Raw genomic sequence first — 23,430 nt, 5'->3', positions numbered from 1 at the left:
TCTGAAATTAGAGACTTCAATGTTGATCTCCCAGTTTTTTGATAACCTTGTTAATTGAGGCACTTTCAGTATCTAGGTCACACATATGGCTCAGACAGGAGATGCTTGGTAAGTGAGTTGTGTTTTGATAAATTGCAAAAGGCCACACTACAGTAGATTTGGTGCCATAGGATGAAGCAGATATTGGCATGGCTGACCACGAAATTCTTATGTTGCTCAAAAGAGAGTGATCAGCCTTGTTCACATGCATGTTCTTCAGTATTATAGAATCTCCAGTGCGCTCCTCTTCTTTCAGTGAAGAGATTTCTGACCAGGCAGTTAACTTGTATGCCTAAAAGCAGTAACATTCCAGGTAGATTAATTTGGTTTCCAAATAGAGGAATGGTGTGGTTGGTTGTTGCTGTAGGTAAGGAAGTCAAGGAATGTGGCCCAGACAAGATGGGAAAATGATTGGAAGTTTAGACGATCAACACTCCTCATGCTTAGTCTTCTGTTACTATTCTGGGTGGTGAACAGAAGAGTTGGATGCTGTATCAGTTAACAGTAGGGAGAAGAGAGAAAATCAGCCATGGGTCATCAGAAATAGGAGAATAATCTGCCTCAAGTTTAAGGGAGAATTATTACAGCTAGTCAGTGCATTGAAGTTCAGTTAGTTGCACTGCAGAATATTTGCACATATATCTTCTCTGAGAAAGATGCAGAGTTTTCCTGTTGTTTTTCTGCCACCTGTTTGCCCCACAAGTTTCCACTGTTAGTCTGTTGCTGGCAGACCATACGAACAAGGTAGCAGAACTGTCTGTCAGAGTTTAGAGGAACTTACTATACTGCTTTTCTTTTCTGTTTTTTTTTTTTCTCCCATAATTTTACAAAGAGGAAAAAAGTTTAGGAAAAACACATGCTGATGATTTTGATGTTCCTGTTTTGGACAAGACGTTGATTTCTCAGTTGTCATTGTGCAATGTGGTACTTACCATCTGCTTTCTTAAGCAGAAGGCAATTGATGTTAAAGGGGCTGGTCCTACATAATAATTCAGGTATGCTGAACCTTGTTCGTTAGCTTGTGAACAAAGATTTAATTTGGAGAGGTTATATCACACATCTGTTTACTGGGAAGAAGTCTGTCTTGAGCTGCTACATGTCCAGAGTGAGATAAGGCTGCAAGGCTTAGATTAGGTAGCCATTCTTACACTGTTGCTGCATTTTAAAGAAGATGAGCTTATGAGATGTTTATGTGGGTGAATGTGTCCCTTAGTTGAGGCAAGTAGACCAAATTGCTTCGTGTGCTGCTCTGAGTGCAGTTTACTTTTTGACTGTGGCCCCTCTCATTTTTGGGTCCGTGTTCAACTTAATACAGATCTCTTCCAGGAGGAAAGTGGTTTACTAGGGCTTTTCTGGGCCTCTCTACGAAACGTTTGTGAAGGTATCTTAGTGCCTTCCAGCCACATAGTAACTGGATCGAGAATGTTTGTAAAGCAAAACAATTAGCTTGGTTTCTGTATGTTGCAAGAAATCATGCTTTTGTCCTTTTCCTTTGCTTCCCAAAATTACAGAATGCCCAGCTCGTTTTGCAAAGACCAAAGTCTACTCTAGTGTAAAAAATGCCATAATCTTTTGTCTCCTAATGCCTAAAATAACAGACATTAGAAAGACGTAAGTTGCAGAGTTTAACTTGGTTATCCAGACTAGAACATAAGTGCATACTTGCTCTATTTTGCAGCTGTCCTAACTCCAAAGGCAGAGTTCACAAACCACAGTGGAAGAAAACAGCAGCCTATTTATCTATTTACACTTGCTCCAAATTATGTAAGCTGCATATTGAATCATCTGACAGTTCTTTTTATGTTAGTGTCTCAGTTAAGAAGGGTTTCAACTGTTTTGTAGAATGGATCTTTGTCTTGTTTAGTGTATCTTGTTGTGAAGTTTCCATGTCACAAGTCTGCCAGGAGTTACCTTGAAACTCCTGGAGGAAAGTTCACAGGAGCAGTGTATACTGAATGGGCAGTTGGGAGAAAGACTTCTTAATTGGTATTTCTGGTGTTTATTACTTTGTTTTATGCATAGGCACTCACTGAGGTTTAATGCTTACTACTTTCTTTGAGATAGCAATAGCTGATCAGTGGAGAAAGGTCTCTCCATGAATTATATGGACCATTTTACTTTTAAAAGAGAAAACTTTGGATAAGTTATGAAAATGCATTCTTTTACATTAAGAAAAATCTTTAGTGATGACACTTGTGGGTGTAATGCTGCTGTTCTCTAGTAAGTTTATTCTTTGAGTGAAGATTGCAGATGGCGTACTACGCAAGACCACCTACTGATTTGAGGTTGCTGCAGTGCATGAGCAGAATTGAAGTAATGATTGAAGAACTAGATCTGATTTGGTTTGTTTTTATATACTCTTAAAGTGCCACATCCATTGAAGCTTTAGTTCTACTTGCACATCAGGTTCTGAAATGCCTAAAAGGAAGCACAGACAATAAAGTAAAATTCCTTACATACTTCTAGCCATTGTCGTGGCATTCTTTGGGCACTGTTTGAACTAGCGCACAAAGGATATATGTTCTCCGAAGAAACTGGTATATTCTAATACTGTGAAAATGTCCTAATTTCTTTAAATTTCTTTTATATCATTTTCTATTAAGAGCACCAAGCTTCTTTCTCTCTTGTAAAAGCAGCCATGTGCCGCAGAATAAAACCAGAGTTGCTGTACACCCAGTGTAAAAAAACTGAACGTGTTGGACAGCTGGCTCTAGTGTCTTCTGTTCTGCTTTGGCAGTGACTTAAGGAGAGTGTTTTGGATAGCAGTATCAGAGGGGAGAGGGGAACGGAATTTAGGTTGTGATACAACTCTCCTTGATACATGGGTTACTTTGTCCATCTGCATGTCTTAGTTTCCTAAAGATCAGATCATGAAGCATAGTCACACAAAATTGTTTATAGATGGGCAGCCATCTGTTCCTTCGTATTTAATTTTGTCTTTCTGTGCTTTATTTCTAAGACACTGATTTATTTTTTGATGGTCTATTAGGAAATTACTTAACTGTTTCTTTATTTGTAGTCCAAGGCCAACAAAGTTTACGGAACGTCCTCGACCTGGAGTCCAAATGATCTGTTCTTCTTTTAGTGCTGGTAAAAGCCTCTTTTTTTTTTTTTTTTTTTTTTTTTTTTTCTCCTATGTATTAATATAAGAAGCCATTTGGAGACTTAAATGAGGTATAATACAGTTACTGTGGCATACTTCTTGTTAGTAAGAAGGAATTGAATTAAAGTACCTATGAAAAAAACCCCAGATATTTAAAATAGAAATTCAGAATCTATTCATTAACTCTTGATGATAAGGAAATTCTTGAAAACAGTTAAATATGAAATGTTGAAAGTAAGTCTGTTGTGACAGCAAGTCTTCACAGCAAGTGATTCTGAGAGTCTATTTTGTCTGAGATTGATTTTATAGGGATTGGGACAAGGTGATTTTGATTACCAGGTTCTCATGGTCTGAATTTCATTGATTCCAGAGTTGGCAGTTGAAGAATGCAACATAAATAATTGGATAAAATATCAAAATGACGGAACGCTATTTTCAGAAAGTGTACTGTTCCATTCAACTTCTGTTAAGATTGAGACTTCTAAAGGCTTGCTTGCAAACAAATTACTGTAGTTAGCTAATCTTTCAGATATGTATGCAGATGCATATTTCTCTGACAGCAAATGTGAGGTGATTCAAGTCCAGTTAAACTTTTGAGTTTCTTAAGGCTTGTTTTTACTTAAAGATCAGTTACAGGCATTGCTGAAATGAGATACAGTTATCAATTTGAGGGAATAAACCTAAGTATTTGATGTTTCAACCATTTGAAAATGCTGTAGTAACATTAGATTGCCCTTTTTTCTTAAGACTTATCTATTTGTTTTTCTCAGGTGGAATGTTTTTGGCCACTGGGAGTACAGATCACATCATTAGAGTTTATTTCTTTGGATCAGGTCAGCCAGAGAAGATATCAGAGTTGGAGTTTCATACTGTAAATACTTTTTAAAAACTACATATGTATTTGTTTAAAATAGTAATTTAGATAAATTTGGATAAATTTGAATTGTATGTGATTTTTCTTTTTCTACTCTTTTTTTAATATAGGACAAAGTTGACAGCATTCAGTTTTCTAATAGTAGTAGCAGGTAAGCACACTGCTTATTCAGAGCTAGGTTTTTTACCTTGTGGACATTTGTAAATATCAGTTCTGGAAGTATTTATTGAAAAAAGCTTTCTGTTTTGAGGTTCATCCAGTAAAGTAATCTAGAACTCTTAAATTCATGCTGTTTTGTTTTAATAATACTACTTAAGTTTTACAGTTGTTGTCGTTGTAGTGAATGATTGAACTATTCTGGATTTGCCAAAATTAAGGAGTATAAAAACACATGAATTTCTTTTTAAGTGTATATGTATATATATATATAAAAATATATATAAAATACATGCATTTTTAGTTATATTTAAATATTTAAACCTTTTTCATGGAATTGTAGAATGGTTAGGGTTGGAAGGGACCTTTGAAGGTCATCTAGTCCAACCCCCCTGCAAGGGGCAGGACATCTCCAACTAGATCAGGTTGCTCAGAGCCTCTTCCAGCCTTTCCAGGGATGGGGCTTCCACCACCTCTCTGGGCAACCTGTTCCAGTGCTCTACAACCCTCATTGTAAAAAATTTTTTCCTGATATCCAATTGGAATCTACCTCCCTCTATTTTAAAACCATTACCCCTCATCCTATCACAACAGGCCCTGCCTCTCCCCATCTTTCTTGTAGGCCCCCTTGAGGTACTGGAAGACCGCTATCAGGTCTCCCTGGAGCCTCCTCTTGTCCAGGCTGAACAGCCCCAACTCTCTCAGCCTTTTTTAGTTAAGTGCTGGATATAGAAAAAAAAAACTATAAAACTAGAGCTAACAATATCTTATCTAGCTGAATGTTTTCTAGTGTTTCACTTTAACTTCTGGATGTTGAGTGTGAAGGATGGTAAAGAAAACAGTTCTGTTTATTATGAAGTTTCTGACACTTCGTTTCATTGATATTCTAATGTGCACTTCTATTATGGTACAAATAGTTGTACACTAAGCTTCATTGTGCTCTGCCCACCTCTTTTTCCTCCTTCTACCTGTGCACCTCAAAAAGGGGGAAGAAAAAGGTAAGGGAGAAACTCAAGCTAGGAAACACTGATTCAGATAAGTATCATAATGCTTACTCAACATACAGTGCAGTAGATTTTTTTTTGTTGTTGTTGTTGTTTTAAATCGTATTTGTACTTGCAGGGCTCTCCTGGCCTTTCAGGTGTTTTTACTCCTTAAATTTTTTTACTTGGCTTTACCTGGCATGATAGGTTATGATGTCCCTGTGTCAGAGCAGTGTCATAACTCAGCAAGGTGTACCAAAGGTAAAAGTACAGTTAGTTTGGAAGGGGCTCAGGATAGAGAAGCAGGTTCCATTTTTTGCAGGCCTTCAATTTTTTTTACTGATACAGGAAGTTTTTTTCACCTCAAACCAGTTGTGCAGCATTCTGACACTGTTTGGACTTCTTACATATGAATTTCTCTTTTGATTTCTGAGTTCTGGAACTTCAATTTTCAAGTGTCTTTTCCATGCAGATCTGCCTTTGATCTCTGAGTAACTTTTTTCCCCTTTTGTTAGATTTGTGAGCGGAAGCCGTGATGGAACAGCACGAATCTGGCAGTTTAAGCGAAGGGAATGGAAAAGCATTTTGTTAGATATGGCTACTCGCCCAGCAGGGTAAGTGATAGAAAATGTTTTACTATCAGATGGGTACTTGAAGCCATTGATTTAATTTGTTGACTTATTTAAAAAAAAAAAAGAAAAAGGAAAAAATTGCAGGGGAGGGGAGGTGGGAAGGCCTTCTAAAATAATTACTGCTTAAATACACAATATGCCTGTTCAGCTCTTGAAGTCCAGTGGAAACAAATATTTGACTACATATTCAGTTGTGGAAACTAGCCTGTCCTCGTAATAGCTCCACTAGTATTTTGATTAGATCAAAATAATAGAAAATACTCAAAACTCATTAAAGGTCAAATTTGTATGACTTTTTACATAGGTATTTATTTCCGGAGCAAGAAAACCAAGTCAGATCTGTTCTTGAGACTGCTTGCATTTTAGTAATACTTAAAGGTATCGTGGAATCTGCATGCCTGGAAAAGCAGTATTGGATTCTTTCATGCCACATGCCAGAGCAAATCAATTGCTTCCTCTGTAACACGTTCTCATTTGTTACAACAACCTGAGAATTTACAAGGCTTTGTAGGTATGGGAAACTTCCATACAATAGAACAAGCAACAGAAGAGGCTTGAAGATGGAGAATGACTTAGTAGGAATTGTGGCTTGCACCTTTTTTTGGCATGGAGGAGATGTTTTCCAACTGACCTACGTGAGAGAGATTTATAATGGGTTTAAAGGCTAAACCTTTTTTCCCTTGCTGACCGTACTGACTGCTTTGAAGAATGATATTTAATATTTTTTAGAAAGTTAATTGTTTCAGGAGTAATCCTGTGCAACAAGGTCTGAAAGACCAAGAGGGAGATGGAAGAGAAGGCTACATAAGCTGTAATTTAGTTAGATATTTAGATCAGAGATTATCTTGTCAGTTATGGGCAGATGCAACAAAACATGAATATAAAACTATTGGACAAGTGTGCATAAAACACTGGCACTTTGAGAACAGACTGAATTACTCTCTCTTGAAAATGTGGCCTGTAAAAATGCTTAGTTTTAAGTGACCCTGGGAAAAATAGGGATGGATTCTTCTTCATTGTGGTTGCAATACGCTGAACTTTGAGAAATTGAATTGGTCCTTTCAGTAAAGCTGCTTTAGCTGAATTCTGTTTTGTCCTTTTGGCTAGAAGGATAAGCGCAGTTCCAAATTTGATCTTTTCTGCACAAGGACAATTTTCTCAAAGAAAATGAAAATGCTGCACTGAAAAGAAAGAGTGAATTCAGCTTATAAAGCCTCCTGGGTTCTACATTGAATCTAGAAAGGAATCTGTCTATAACTACATTTGCTGTTATTGAGTTGTACAATGTATACTGTTGTGTAATGTATTGTAGTCCTCCCTATACGGAGGATTCTATATTTTGTCTACGCACTTGGTGGTAACATGCTACTGTTGAGTTTGGTTGATGTTTTCCCAGAAATTAATGTGCTAGAGAATTCAGTGGTGATTAATCTTTAAACTACACTGACAGAAATGTGATTTTGGAGTATTCTGATTATATTACAGACGGCTAGTGTTTGGTTTTCATAGGGATAAAAATAAAACGTGCAAGATACATCACTTTACGATCACTAATAATTTAAGGGTGGTGATACAGTACTAAATATAGCCTGAGAATTCAACTCATTAAAAAGTATGAGAATACTTTTCTCCATGTTTACAACTACTTATTCTCCAGGACAAATTACCATTCAACTAGTTTATTAGTCTGGATTTTCACTCTTCAAATGTCACAACAAATACTGTAGCGATCAAATTTAATTGGGTTAGGTCATGTATCCGAGGGCATTTTCTGGAAAAACAGACCAACGTATTCTTTTAAGATATTAAGAGGACCCTGTAGTCATTGCTTAAGCACTACAATACTTCAGTGATTGTATGTGCTACACAATGGAAAACATCTTTCATTTCTCCAGTTTCTTGAAGAAGTAATGCTTCTACTCTTAATAATAAAGCAAAATACAGAAGTATTTTTGCTTGTTAGGGACATAAAAATGTTTTAGCAAACTGGAATTGCTTTGAAACTTTTTTTTCTTTTGTTTTAGACAAAGTTTACAGGGAGTTGAAGATAAAATCACAAAGCTGAAAGTGACCATGGTGGCATGGGACCGCCATGACAACTCTGTTATAACTGCAGTAAATAACATGACTCTGAAAGTCTGGAATTCTTTCACTGGCCAACTCATTCATATTCTCATGGTAAGGTGTTCCGTCTTGATTTATCAATTGTGAATGCAAAGTTTACCTATACATCAGAATTCTTCCTTATGTGTTTTTTTTTTTCTGCCTGAAAACTGCCTTCATAAATGTTTCCAGGTAATTGAAGTGTAATAGAGGTATCAGTCAGCTGCTTATTAGAAAATAAAGCTTTAAAGTAGCAAATAACTTTTGCTGTTCAAAATATCTGAAACTAATTTTTTTTTTTTCCTAAAGTGCTATCTTGAAGGAGAGAAGGAAACAGTTATTTCTTTTTACCTTTATTTTGTGACAAGTACTTTGAAATATCATTAATGGATACATTTGCCCTGTTTAAACAGAGACACTTCTGCAAACTCATCATTCCATGAGTATAAAAAAAAAAGTCTTCTAGCTAGAATAAATCAAACAATATTTTTACTGATGTCTGACACTTTTTTTTTAAACTGAGAAAGTAGGTAACTCTAGGTAACTAGATGCTCAGCTAGGGGTGGAAATATTTCATGCAAAGCTTTAAAATTTAGTATTACTTTTGGATATGTTGTTCTCTAACCTCTATTTATATATTTGATTCGTTATGGGTCTGAATTAAATTTCTAACTGCTACACTGCCTAAACAAATTGAAAACTGCAGAACATTAAGACCAAAGTTACTGAATGCTGTGGACTCTAATCTTTTAAAATTGGGACATACTTGACATATGTCTTAGGAAGCTAAAATTGCAGCTGGAAAGAGAGGAGTATAATACACTGATAACAAGTAGCTGTTCTTTGCTGGCCACCTTCATAGGTTAATGTTGCAGTTGCTAGTGTTATCATATTGAATTCTTGTGTAAGTACTTGAGACAATCCTCTTGTTCATCTTGCTATATCTTTAATTTCAGGGACATGAAGATGAAGTGTTTGTACTTGAACCTCATCCGTTTGATCCGAGAGTTCTCTTCTCTGCTGGACATGATGGAAATGTCATAGTTTGGGATTTGGCAAGAGGGGTCAAAATCCGGTCTTACTTCAACATGGTAATTATTGTTCTTTATGTAGTTATGCCAAAGCAACCTTTCTAAACTTTTTGCTTTTAGTACATCTTATGTAGGCCATCTTGAAGCATGCATTTGTGTATAAGGCAAGATCCTGCCTCCAGTGAAGTCAAGAGAAATTCCTGTTTAGTTTAGTGGGCAAAGATTAAATCTGTAAAATGTAAAAAGTTGTTTCTTTGACTGCATTTCATAGTGTCATCTTTCTATATGCTTTATCCCTATGAAACTGGAGTGTTAGTTTACATTGTCAGAGATCATGCGTAAGAGACAGAGTGACAGAGGCCCTTCTTTAGTGCTCTGTTTCCTGCCTGGGGAGCCAAGGTAGAAGTTGGTTTATTTTTGCATGACTAGTTCTTAATCTGGCTAAAGCTCTTCAGGAGTCACTTGATCTCATGCAATGTTAATGTATGATGTCCTGGCCCATTGGACTGAATACTGTTTGCCTTTCTGTGCAGACCTCCTCCACATGCAGGTTTCAAATTTGGTCTATTCTTCTAGGAGAATTAGTTTAATGCAGATGGATGCAAAAGGTATTTCCATCTGTTTCTTGCTATTAAGTGAGTTTTTGTACAAAACTTTTTCTTCAGAAAGATAATGTGTTGTGCAATTCAGACTTTGTCTCCGGGAGAAAATTGCAAAAGAATATGAAGAATTATTGAGAATGCTGAGAGGAGGCAAATGGGCTTTATCCAGCCTTCAGCCACAGCAGAATGGCAGTCTTGGAGACCATCATAAAGATGATCATCTGAGGAAGAGACCTGCTGTAGATGTACTCACAAAAAAAAAAGGCAGGCGTTTAGAAATTAAGTCAAGCCAAGAAGGTCACTCTGAACCTAAAGAAATATTCTGAGATGAGCAGTGTATGGTACAGTTCATAAAGTCTCAGGAAATTCTGCCAAGCTTGATGGGAGAGAGAGCAGCCTAGACTCCTTCAGCACTGACGCACGTTCAGAATTGTTCCCTCTGAATCGTTTTCTGTAACTGAACTTGTAAAGGGTCTGAGACAGTCGTCTTGGGGCAGTCGGTATAGATCTTCGTTACTCAGTGCTACTCAGTGTTACCAGTTGAGGTGTGTGTTCTCATTGCGTGGTTAGGTTGACTACTACTTACTATGAATGTATGACAGTTTTTGTGAGATTTAAGGTCCAAAAAGGCTGTCTTTATAAGACAAATCCATTTAAAAGTTACTGGAATCTAAATTACAGATGTCTGTGATATTAGGCACTCCCCTGAAAGACTGAAATATGTTTCAAGGGTGCATGCAATGCAAACACCTAAAAGGGTAAAAAGTCACATAGATTTTAAGATCTTTGGAGTCAGAGAAGTGTGTAGACAATCAGAAGATCTTAGCAGCTGGTAATCTGTGCTTCATGCTGGAAATGAATGTGAGAAAGTCTGCCTGCTCTGTGAGGTGAGAGGAATTGTAAATCTGATGATAGTTTGTCTCAAACCAATGAATAAGTCATATGAGCCAAGTATGCAAGAGAGGCATCTCTCTGCAGTCTCTGAATGTTTCACCTGCCAGTCTTCCACAGTGCTTCAAAAGACGTGGGTGGAAATTAGACATTTTCTTAGATGACTGGAGGCAGGAGATACTTCTAGATTATGAGACTTTATTGCAAGGTCACCTCTGCAGAGCTGCAGATGTTAAGTGTTCCGATTTCCTAAGGAAGGGCATGAATACATTCAGAGCTGTCAGTCTTCTCCAAGTTTTCTTACTGGTGTGTCAGCTGGGAACATCTTTAGATTAGCCACTATTAAATTATTCTGATGACCACTCTGACCTTTGTTGACTTGTTCAATATGTCATCTCATACTTCTGAGAAACAATATTTGTATTTTTAGTCAGGGGATGGGAAATTTTTACAGATTAGGTTAGTTTTGGATCAGATAGGGAACATCATCTGGAGGAACCAAACCTGAGAGTTGAATCATGTGAGATATATGCTTTACATTCAAGAACATCTTACTGTCATTGCCTGACGTAACAGTGTCTGTGGTACCAGAATTAGCACTGGATGACTTTGTTGTAACAAAAGCTATTTTAAAAAAATTGCAGACCTTGGGAGTGTTGATTGAATTAGCAAAATCTTAGATGACTGTTAGCTTACTGATAGTCCAATCAGGTGTTCCCATGCTAGATGGATTGCTTGGTGTGCTTAAAGCCTTGTAGCAAATCCCTAGAGTAGAGTCAGGTACTTTTAAGTCATTGTTCCCACCCCTGAATTCCTTCATTATCAGCATCAAGAAAACGCAAAATCCAAGGGATGCAGTGATGTCAATCAGTTTGAAACTTAATTCCTTTTATCTAGTTAGTGAATGTGAAGTTGCAAAGCCATAGTAACCAAATACACTTTTTGTTTTGTATAAATGGTGGAATCAGATTTTTTTGTGGTTGCTGGTTACAGAGAGGTGCCTCTAGGAAACTCTGGTGGTCCTACAGAACATTCTCTCTCAGATTTTTGAACTGAAGATTTGCTATTAAATCAATTGGCACAGTCACAGTTAATTTGAAGCATCTTTGGTCTGTTTAACAGATTTTAGTCTTTATAATTAATAGTAAGCTCAGTCCCAGAAGTTACTGTCTACACACGAGTTTACTCTCAGTAAGTATGTATCTATCTTATATATTTCACATTTTTGCCTATAGTCTTCACTTCATTTGATCTAGTTCTGTAAGTGTCACATAACTCGGTGTTGGAGTTCATGGGCCGTCAGAACTGACTTCATTCAGTGACTTGAGCCAGCTAAACTCAATGAATGTGTTCCTTACCCCGGAGAGTGAGATTTGTCGTAGAAATATCAAGAGTGCAAGAGGGTTAAAGCTTTTTAAGGCAGTTTTGAGATGCAGCAAATAAGTCCTGGGATGGTTTTAAATTGCGTGTGCAAATACAGGTACTTGTTGTTTTGTGGCCTATGTAATGTCCCTGCCAGTAGTGACTTAATACAGCTGCTAATTAAAAAGTCATTCTCAGTATATTTTTGTCATTCACTTTTCCAATGAATCAATGAGGTCGTGGCTTTGGGGTTATAGTATTAGGGTGATGTCACATGCTGTGTTTCTCAGGCACAAATAAGCATTTAGCAGACTTCTGAAGAAACAAGGTAATAAACCTTAAGTGGTTGCTGCAGCTGACTGTTTCTGAGCTCATATATTTCACAAAAATTGTGGTTGTGTTACAGAATGACAGCACAAACCCTTGTAAATGTTTAAATTGTGGCTTATTACCCAGAACTTGGATTCACTGAAGGACTTGATTGTCATGGCATCTAAGTTATTGGGGACCAAAGTCCTTAGTCTCCAAAGTGGAGTACAGTATCTTACCAAATCCTCACTTTACTGAGCAGTATAGGAGATTTAGATGTCTTAATGGATGATCCAGGAAAAAAAATAACCTGAATGGTGGGCTGTCTAGTGACAGCCACTGTGTGATAATGTACGTAGAGATGTATTTGAAATGCAGGTTTTTTTTACTCAAAGCTGCAATGAGGCATCTGGATCCATTGTGTGGTAAGGCACCTTTCCAATAACTGAGGAAGGTCCCTGCTCTTCTAAAAGGAGGGCACAGAAGCAGGTGGCACTCATCTTTTGGGATTGCCCTAACTAATGTCAGTTGAACTGGGAAATGGAACACCTGGTTTTGTTCTCCCCTTAGTGGCAAGGTGTTCAGTTCCACATCTGCCACTTGCCCAGAAGGGCATCTCAGCTATAAATGTCTAGACAGGACTTTTTTCCCAACTTTTTCTTGAAGTTGTGCTGATGTGGAGAGGCATGAATCTATAGACGGTGGGTTTAGGCGCTTCTGCTAGACTTGGTTTTTTGGGTATGGAAATCACGTTCTAGGTAAATTAGAAAGTGGTAGGAATGGCCTTTGGCTACAAGCTTCAGGAAAGCTCTTGAACTTGCAGGATTAATGCTCTGTTAGGTCATAAATAAAAGATGTATGCCACTCACTTGTTGTCCTAGGATCTGTTTTCCTTCAGGTGTTCTCACTGAGTTACTTCTTAGTAGACCTGACACTGTTGGTTTGTTAGGAATGCTAGAGGTGGCACTTGAGTGGTTTGTGCTGTGGCTTAGCCTTTTATGCTTGTAGTTCCTGTAGGCTTTAAGCAGAAGTTTGTCAATTCAGAGAATGTATGAGGGGAAAAAAGAGATGCCTAGTAACATTAGGCAGATGCATGGATTTTTGTTTGGTTTGGTGATTGGGCTTTTGTTGGTGTTGCAGTTTGGACATTAAGTACTGGTGTTCCTTGAGTCTGACCCCAAATAGGTTTGTGGTATTATGTTGCTGTGCTCGATTTTTATTTTTTGGACTTATGTAGTTTATTTTAAGCATGCTTTCCTTGAAACAGGACCACTCAGGGCTGAGCTTTGTAGACTGAGACTGCTTGCAAAAGGGATTCTGTCTAGAGCTCTGGAGTGTAGATTTCTTCTGTGGTAAAGCTGATAGTTCTTGTCCTGTGAGTGGGCTGCCCTGTAGAAGAATATTTAAAAAAAAAACCCAACAACAAAAAACAACCCCAATCAACCAAACAAACAAAAAAAACCCCACAAAACAAACAAAAAAAAAAAACCACAAAAAACCCACCCAAAACAAAAACAAACAAACACACCTAAAAGCTTTCAGGCTGTGTTACAGGCCTGTAGCTCTATTGTTTTTCACTTTTTTTTTTTAATAATTTGGTTTAAAGCATAGCTTTATGAACAGTTGTAGGAATATATGGTGACTGCAGTTACTTAAAAGTATGCTGTTAAAAGTATGAAAACTACAGTAGCAAGAACATGGGGAGAGCAGGCATTTTTACAGTCTTTGCCACTGTAGAACATTGGAGTTTTGTACTGTATCTTTGAATGTAGTTGCTTTGCCTGAATCTGATACCTGACTGAACAGATCTTGTAAGTAGGCGTTGCGATTATTGCACCGGGAAGCTTGTTTATTAGTTGATAAAGACTAGCCTTATGGCATTTAAATCATCCTTCTGTAATGTTGAAGTTAATTAAGTACAAATACTGATGCTTTTAAATAAAAAAAAAAGGTTCTCCTGGTCAACAGACTTAAAAAAAAATCCCAAACAAATCTAACAACCAAAACATCTTTCATGACTAGATGTTGCTCTTCTGACTTACTGGATTGACTCTCATTGCGAGTTGCATCTTTAAGAAGTCAGGCTTTGCTGTAGCCAGTAGTAGGCTTTCCTATGTCTGACGCAATTCACGTGCCTCAGGGGCCTCCTCTGTGCCTGAACACCTTTTAAGGTCAGATGTTTGCTTACTTGTAATCTTAATATGTTCCTCCTAGTGGTTGTGAAGAGTTCATTTGGACTGATTATTGTTATGTTACCTTAGGGCCAAGATAGTCTTTCTGAGCACTGTCGTGTATTAACTGCATTCTTTGCAACCTGCTCTAGGTGGGTGGTAGTTCTGGAACCCACTTTGAACTCAGTGCAAAGGTGGCCTTAGTCCTTTCATCATATTCTGAAGAATGCTTTGAAATACTGATACAAAAAGAATGCTTTTACGATCTTGTATTAAATTCACAGATCCAAATACTTCAAAATCCTCCTACCTTTGACTTTATCTGGCTTGCTGAAAGGCTAAGCCACTTCAGCCTTTGACACTTAGAGATCACCCTGTGTATCTCTAGCTGTTGTGAATTTGATGTTGAGTCTCTAAATGCCAAAGCACATTTAATATGAGCTATAGAATACCACGAATATATTTCAGAAATGCTTTACAACTCAAGTTCTGTAAACTAGTGATTAGAATCAACCTTCTGATTCTTTTTGAGCGGGAGGAAGAAGAAAAAAAAATGCTCACAGAACCCGTGATCCGTTCTCCCCCTCTCTCACCTTGAAATGATAGCTAACTGTTACATTTGTGAAAGAAAAGCTTTACTCTCTCCCAGAAACACCGTTGTTCTCCCCTGTGTCACTGAGTAAACATTACTTATCCTGGGAACCAGATTGGTACTTAAAGAATAGTGGATCATTTCTTACGGCAGTGTAACTCCTACTGCTTGAATTGGTGTTTGTCATTCTTATGCTCTCTGTCCCACTTTAATGGAAACTAGCGGGGAAAAAAAAAAAAAAAGAAGAAAAACTTTAAAATTGCAACGTCTAAGGGGGAGGCTGAACTGCCTGTTGCATCAGTGTTGGAGAAGATACAGGGTACACTTGCATTTCTTGACTATTTTTGAAAAACTTTGATCCTGGAGCTAAGACCTGTTTTTTCATTGAGACCCAGAACAACAGCATCTGTGATAGCTGTAGTTGCTGTAATGTAGGATGAAGCTTCCTACAGGTTTTCAAGTGTCCTAGGAAAAAAAAAAATTATTATTATTTTTTTTTTAACTGGGGCATATTTAAATCTAGATCTGTATACCAGAGTCCTAACTATTTAATTTCATTCTAGGCACTTTTCTGTTGGAAGCTCATGATTAGTAGTCCCACACTTTCGTGTGAAGTGTATTACTTACATTTTATATGAATAGGCATTGTATCCAGAGCTAGGAAGCCTGTGACTTGCATGTGTTCTTTCCAGTATGCTTATTAATTAGCAACAGGTGATGAAACTTAGACCTTAAATATGAATGTTTTTTAAACAAAGTCAGGACTTAAACACTGTGTGTTTATTTTACAAAATGTTAAATAGCTTATTGAAAGATTTGGCTAGTGTGATGAGCATGGTTTCTTCCATCTGTAGTGAAAGACAATATATTAAAGTAAGTACAGCTGCAGGTAAGCAGCTGAATTGAAAAGTGTCAGTTTTCTAACAAGTTAAAGTTTCGCAGTTGCAATTTTAATATCAATTTAGTAATAAGTGACTTTGTTCAACTTTATTTAAAATTATCATTTCAGAAGCAAATTACTTGGGATTTTAAGATAAAGTCTGGATTAAACTGCATTAACAAGGTTGTATTTCTTTTGTTCTTTTTTCTAAAGAAAATTTGTGACAACTAAAAGAAAAGTAAGGACAAAACTTTTTGGAGTCTGGAGATTAAAAGACATCCTCACTGAATGGAACCTTATGTCAATAGTTGTGGACCCTTTCAGCATGATAGTTATTTTGACTTTGCATTATACTGCTACATCAAAACTTAAATGTAATTGTTCCCCTTAACAGGTATCTTAATGAGGAACAGCAACTCTAAAGTTCATGGTACTGAAAAACTTTTTGAAGTATGTTAAAAAAAAATACTGTTGTTGAACATACAGTACAAGGAGACATAAGCCACTTTATCAAGGGAGCTAACAAACCTGTAGGCTGATCTTAAGACCAGCTACTTAGCATGACCAACTTAACCTTTGGGGTTTTTTTTTACAACAAATTGAATAGAAAATATTCTGAAGGGGGAAAAAATACCAAAGCTTGTTCATGTAGTTTTCAAGTGAACAATGTATAATGCCTTTCTCAGCGTTATTTAATTTTTAGAGAAAGGACTACATATTGTTACTTTAATTGTCAATTTGTTCTAAATTTCCTTTTTAATCTCTATACATCCATGTCAGAAAGATGACGTGAGGCAATCATGTAAATAAAGCTTGATAGAAATTTTTGAAAAGCTGTAGTGATGAGGTCTGGGTATTCCTGGAGTGATAGTTGTGAAGAAGGAAAGTTCTACTTCACTAAAAAAATCCCTGTCTCTGTATTTCAGAAGATGAGACTCCAGCATTTGCTTTTCACACTTTGAGGATTACAACATGACTGTATTTCTAACCACTACTACTAGAAAAGTTAGGTAGAAGAAAAAATGCATTGGAAGGATCTTGTGATGATGCAAGGCTGCTCGTTAAAACCTTATTTACTTATTACTCTGCTGCAGTAGCTTTCATTAGGCTAAGTTCTAACTTTTTATGCAGTGAAATATGTAATGCTTTCATATGATCAAAAGAATAGAGCTTGTTTGTGAATACTCACAAACTTGGTTTTAGGCCTCTTGATTTCCTGACCAAAGTTTAGACACAAGCTCTTATGACTGTGCTATAGTAAAGAAAAAAAAATGTGACTCTTTGGTCCTTAGTTTTATTTTCCAGGTTGCTTCTTTCTTGAGAAGCCTTGGGCTAAGAAAACAAAAAGTGGATTTGATATGCTTGTTTTGAAGGTGATCTCTGAAATTCCTTTATTTAATTTGATTGCCTATGAAAACAAACGGGAGTAGTAGAACGAACAAGCAGATACTAAGCTACCTTGGAAGATCACCCTCTTTGGTTACGTGGTGATTATAGTTGTATAGCTTTAAAGTTCTGCTGCTATTTCAGGTGGTGTCTTAATGAAACAGGTTATGCTTCTTAGAAATGCTGGCGCAAAATCAAGAAATGTAGTGGTATATATTATAACAAAGCAGTAGTTGTATTTAAATGTTAAGCTCGATTTTGAAATTGAAAATGTGTACTGTCTCACATCCAGTGAGAAAGCTTGAAGCAAGTGGATGCATTCTTACCGGTTTTGCTTTACATTCAGTATGTGAAGTTACCTTTTCATAGGCAGGTACTAATTGAGCTGTGTGAAACTGTTATTGCAAAAAATGTTTTATATTAAAAAACCAAACAAACACACATTGATGTTAAGATTGAAAGTTCGGGTCACATAGACATTAAGAAATAAGGACAAGATTGCTGAAACTAATGGGTGAGGTTTTGTCCCCAAGTCTGTAGCTAGCTGGTTGTCTAATTAATATAAAGTGTGGTACTATTCCTTGTTCCAGGCATTTCTTTCCAAATGGGTCCTTAATTACTTTCATAGGATATATGGTAGTTGCACTGCATGGTCCTTTTTCAAGCTTATACGTTAAGTGTCAGAAAGTTGGGGAAGATGTATCTTGAATATTTTTAACAGAAGCATTTTCTTAGCTTTGTGAGCTTTGGATGTATTGTAGATTTATTTGGAGCTATTAGCATTAGCAGTGACTGAAATTGTTGTATACAAAACTTGACCATGAAAAGGTCAGATTCAAGCTGCCCTTAAGAATTTTCCTGATTTCTACAATGGAAATTGTAAGGGTGTCGTTTTGACCCTGCTTGAAGTTAATGGAGAGTCTGCACTACAGTTGAAGAATGAGACCATCTGGATGCAGTGATGTGTTGGTTTTTCCTCCCTCCACCCAATCTCTCTGCTCTGTTCCTACATGTCTTATGTTTTTTAATAAACCAGTGAGAAAAATTGGGAACCCTCATGGAGGTGACAGTAGTAATGTATTTCATAATGGCGATGATGTCTAGTTTTTGTGAATTTGGACACACACATCCCCTGTTAATGAGTGTTTGAATGTTTTAGTACAGTTTAATCCTTGGTTTGCGTAGAATTTACTGTCAGTGTCATGGCATCAACTGATTCAGGTCAAAAGGGTTTCTTCCTGCAAATTGTCAATCAAGCAGAGGCTACTAAGTTGCAATAAGATTTTTCTGTGTGCTCCTGCTCCTTCAGAGAGCTGGTTGGTGATTCTGTCCTTTACTTCTAGCTTTGAGTGGACACTTCATTACAGGCAATTCCTATGCTATACTTCCTTATGTCTATGTATCTGAATGTTTTTCCTACCCCATCTTCTGAGGTCTGATTTTTCACTGATCTATGCGATACCATTCCTTACTTTCTAATGCTACTTCTGCTTTCAATGTAACCTGATAAACTCCGAAGCCCTAACAGCATTATCATATCAATTACAACATTATTTCCCTTTTGTTAATCGCAAAACCTACGTGGCCTACTTAGGTTTTTGTTGACAACTATTTGATTAGTTTTAGTGTAAGTAGCATACCAAAAAATTGGAGAGTCTGTCAGAAGAACAACATGGAAGATCAGATTCCATCTAGGACAGCTCAGCAGAATGCTCTGTACATGGGGATTGTGGCCCATGAGGGGGTTTTTTGCACTGTCCGAAAAGGCATACTGCTTGCTTGTATGGATAATGTGTTGTAATCTCCAGAGTTAAGAAATAACCGTTTTTAAATCTCTAGTTCATAAAGTCTGAAGAGACTTCCAGTTCTACTGGGATTGTAAGGGATTGTATTTTTAGATCAGGTTTTGTGTTCATCTGAAATACAGAATGACTTAGAATAAGATTATAGATGCATTATTTTTTCATCAGTCAGTGTGTAGTCCTGTGGAAATGTTTTTGAAATTTTTGAGAGGTTCCACCTTTGAATAGTATGTAAGAGCACATCCTGAAGAGCAAAGCCAGCATAATGATCTAGTAGTCCTAAGCAGAAGCCAGTACTGAGTTTGCAGGAGGTTTACTAAGGAAAGTTCTACTATAAAAAGTATTTACAGCTTCTGAAGTTATATATAAAGGCTACTTTTAGGGGAAGAAAAGGTATCCATAGGGTGGCTGATCTGTCAGATGTTTTCATTGCTATGTTTATCTTTCAAGACAAATACAGCATTCCTAAATGGATAACTGACTTGGGTGCTAGGAAGGTAGAAACATTTTTATTAAATATTTTACTTTTAATTTAATTACTGCTTGTCCTCTTCCTACCATTTGATCCTTTGTTACTCTTCTGGAAGCAGTGTAGAAGCCCTGTTGATTTTTATTTTTTTTTTTTAAACTGGCTTGATAAAAAATTAAGTGTTCTTTTCCACTGCTCCAAATCTGCAGCAACCTCTCCTAACTTTGCAGAAAGTCTGTAGATATTTTTTGGCTTACCATGGAAGCATGCTGTGATCAGAGGTTGTTCCTTAAAGCAAAGGAGAACATAAACCTGCAAAGGAACTTCAAAATAGTTGCAGATTAATTTGACTTGAGCAACTATGCTCTAGTTTCTTCACTTATGAAAGAGGTTATATGTTTTAATAACAATTAACTAACTATAATTTTTTTCTAGCTGTAGAAAGTTGTTCTAGCATACCTTTGTTATGATTGTTAGACTCTAAATTTCAGTTTTCAAGTTTGAATGTTACTTGTAACTGATTTTCATTTGTTCCTATGCATTTAAGTATCGTAGTTCTCTTTCCTGCTAAAGGTCTTTTTGTGTATGCATACAACAAGTCCTCTTTCATTAGTGTCCATGTGAAGAAGCTGAGCTCTCACATTTTCCATTATCATGATGAGTGGAAACACTTCTCTGTTCCTCTTAGAATTTACTTTTCTTGAACATCGTAAGCAAAAGTTGTATATTGCTTTGGAAGGGTTAGTTATCATTGTCTGCTTGTCCAGCCTGTGTGCTCTTCCTCTTTCTCTTTTGGATATACTTCTGGTATATTTTAGGATTATAGTTTTCTTTTTGTTTTTTGCATTAGATTAGATGCATTGCAATGAATAACAGTGATCTTTCTCCCTGTGTTTCCGACTAATTGCCTCCATCTCTTAACGTGAAGGATGAGAGAGAACATTATCTACCTCAGGCTAGTAGAGGCTTACTTCACAGACTGTAAGCTGTGCTGCTGATTTGTGTTGGAAGGCATTATAGAAATCCATAGTGTTATTGTGTGTAAACTTGAGTTCCTTTTTTTTTTTTTGGCAGTAATAATTGTTAGTAAGTTATTTCTGATAATCTTAGTAGGTTGCATTTTGTCCTTTTGGCTTTTAATTGCTTCAGTTGATATCATTTGTACTGTGTCCCACATCTGTTCTCAGTGAATAATTTCCTAATGTTCATTTCATCCACATGCTCTTATTTTTTTCTGTAGTGACTAATAGGCCTAGCTTGAGGAACTTAACTGATAATGTCCTTTTGGCTCTGTATGTCTTTCCAAAATCAATAGCTGTTATCCTTTCCTTAGCAAGTTTACCTACTCTGCGTTTCTCTTACTGATCACAATCTGTTCCATTCGAACAAAGTTTTCAATGCCATATCATGGCTGTTAAATCTAGCTACAATGAATGAATTATATTTTCTTGGTATAAAAATATCAGTTATTTTACTGAAGAAAGTCAGCTAAGTTTGTCTGATACTCTCTGCTCTTGATTAATTTTCATTTTGCTTGCTATTTTCTTTCTTCTGTGTCTTTTAAAACCTGGTTTTTAAGAAAAGTAAGTCTTTTATACTATCTATTGATAACAGGTCAGAAAGGCTTATTATTGAGCTGTCTCTCTGTAGGTTATACTACTCTGTTTTCATACAACAAATTATGTTTGTGGATCTAAGACGTATTACTTCAGGTCTCTGGCTTGGGGAAGAACAATTAGCTCTCTTCAAAACCAAGTGGAAAATAATAACTGCCCCTTTTCATTCTCTTATTTCGTCAACGTTCTTCCCTTCGTGATGTACCGATGTCCATCCATTTCCTTGCTAGTGAAAATGTGGGCCAATAGCTTACTTCTTAGAGTTGAAACTAAAAGTAATATTAACTTAGTCCTCATTGTATAGCATCACTGGTTCTTCCCTGTTAGTGGCTGAAGAATCCTTGCTACTTGCTTTACTAACAGGAATATCTTAACGTCTGGTCTTGACAACCCTTTGTTGGGACAGCTCTTAATTAACCAGTGCTTTTTCTATTCCAATGAGCAATCTCTTCCTGTCACCATTGATATCCTTTCATTCAGCAGGGAAAAGTTCCAGACAGAATAAACAGTTTATCTTCTTTGGGATACAGTCTTCATATAGTTCTTGTATCTTTGATTTAAAAACAATGGAGTGGGGAAAGCAACTTTCTCCTTGCTCAAGTCCCTTATCTAGCTTGCTGAATTTACAGCTTCATTGATTTACTACAGCTTCCCCTTTTGCAATGTAACATCTAGTTTCTGTTCCAAATGACCAACTCCTCTGTGTTAGCTTTATTATTGAAGAAATTCCATTGTAGTGTCATCTATTAATCCCAAAATATTTTTATTTAAAAAAATTCTACTGGGTAGCACACTGTGGCAGACTTTGCCCTTTAATTTGTAATAGTAGTTATATATTGGAAGCTTATCCCCAGCAGTAATTTTTGTTCTTAATAGTATTAAGGGTCTTTATTTCTAAGTAATTGTACGTCAGTCTTGAGGGGTTGTCCTAAAAGGTCTTAATGCTTGTCCTTTCCAAAAGCACTTTTTAAACCAGATTCTGGCCACATTTAGAGTAAAACTATTTGCACTGTACTAGTTACTGAATATAGTAGATCACTGTTCTTCCAACTAACACTCTTAACTCGCCGGGGTTTCTTGAAGATGGTCCATCCAAATAATTTCTTGCTGGGAAGGACTAAAAAAATTCCATCATCATAATCTGATTTTTTTCCCCTTCTATTCTTCTAGTTCTTTTTTCCTCTCGCCATGGTTAGCAAATAGTTCTTCCCAGGATATACCTCGTTTTCCTTGTAAAGCAAAAAGTCTTCAAATTGTAGGCTCTAGGAGAACTCTCTTTGTGAAGGACTTTGTTAGGAAGCTTGATTTTTTTTCATGTTTCCTTTGTTGGAGAAAAAGAAAGGGGAACAGAAATCTCTGTAAGTACTCCTTTTCCAGATTTTTACTATACATCTGCAAAGCTTATTCTTGGGCTAAAATTCCTTCCTCTTTCCACCTACCTTCCCCAGACTGTCTCCCTAAATTAATATGGTGAGCTTTCTACTTGCAAAAAGCAGCACAAAGTTGTAACTTTGCCTTAGTTGTTGGATCTTGCTTAACCTAAATTAATTTTGCATTCTTAGCTGTTGCGATGTTAGTGTCACTCGCTTGAAACTCTGTTTTTGTTTTCCATCTCTTTCTATAGGATACTTTTATTAAGAATTTGTTTCTTCTGGAGTAATGGGCAAAGTAGAACATAAAACTTGAATTGGTTTATGTTCCTCTTTTGCTAATCCAGAAACTCGTTTGACTTTTATGGAAAGTACTTGTTGTAAGAAAGACCTTTATTAAATACCTGAAAGTACTGGTAATAGGTGTAGCAGCTTTTGCTGCTGGGGGTTGTGCAGGGGCAGGGGTGTGGGTGTGAATGTGTTCTAAGAACATGGGCAGAAGGTTTAATCTTCTTGCCGTTGTCTCAGCCTGTAAGATAGTGAGAACAGCACCTACTTCACAGGTTTTTCGAGGCTTGGCTTATTAACTTTTTAAAATAATGCTGGTGGCCTCTCTGGAAGGTGCTACAGAAGTGCATAGTGTTACTGCCTGCAGGCTGACTACCGTTGGGTTTTTTTGTTTTGTTTTGTTTTTTTTTCTGGCAGTGTGTAGGCCTGCCACAGTCAGGGAAAGAATTTTGTTTGGTATCTCTTTAAAGAAAATGCAAAAGTGGTTTGCTGGGGAGAATAGAAAGGGGCTTTCTGAAGAGGTGCTGAAGACATGAAAATTCAGAGTGGTGATTGGTCACCTCTGCTTGATTGACAGGTTGCAGGGAAAAACAAAAACCCATTTGTTCTGGCTTAATGGAACTGGAAAACAGAAAATGAGTCTCAGGTAAAAATTCCTTTTTTAAAATCTTTGCAGTTCTCCTTTGAAAACTGGAGTTTTTACACAAATCTACACCTCCCCCTCTCCAATAAATTAGGAGTAGGAATTGCAGAAACAGGCAGTTGCTAAGT

At 36.8% G+C, this 23,430-nt stretch overlaps 1 protein-coding gene across 5 annotated transcripts in view; it reads left to right on the top strand.

Moving 5' to 3' along the window:
- Positions 1–23,430, top strand: part of PHIP (PHIP subunit of CUL4-Ring ligase complex) — a 108,003-nt gene that overhangs the window by 34,184 nt on the left and 50,389 nt on the right. For 4 of the 5 annotated variants that reach the window (XM_086745966.1, XM_086745965.1, XM_086745964.1 and 1 more), the window contains 6 exons: positions 3,059–3,129; positions 3,913–4,013; positions 4,127–4,167; positions 5,671–5,769; positions 7,812–7,965; positions 8,847–8,981. In XM_086745966.1, coding sequence (XP_086602092.1) covers positions 3,059–3,129; positions 3,913–4,013; positions 4,127–4,167; positions 5,671–5,769; positions 7,812–7,965; positions 8,847–8,981 — 601 coding nt within the window. Of the gene's footprint in view, positions 1–2,172; positions 2,382–3,058; positions 3,130–3,912; positions 4,014–4,126; positions 4,168–5,670; positions 5,770–7,811; positions 7,966–8,846; positions 8,982–23,430 lie in introns of those variants that run through there. The other variant, XM_086745968.1, reaches the window with a different exon arrangement.

Source organism: Chlamydotis macqueenii, chromosome 3 (assembly GCF_036417535.1).
Source record: "Chlamydotis macqueenii isolate bChlMac1 chromosome 3, bChlMac1.mat, whole genome shotgun sequence".
Classification (NCBI taxonomy): domain Eukaryota; kingdom Metazoa; phylum Chordata; class Aves; order Otidiformes; family Otididae; genus Chlamydotis; species Chlamydotis macqueenii.
The sequence above is the reverse complement of the archived record's forward strand: the minus strand, read 5'-3'. Positions and strand labels throughout refer to the sequence as shown.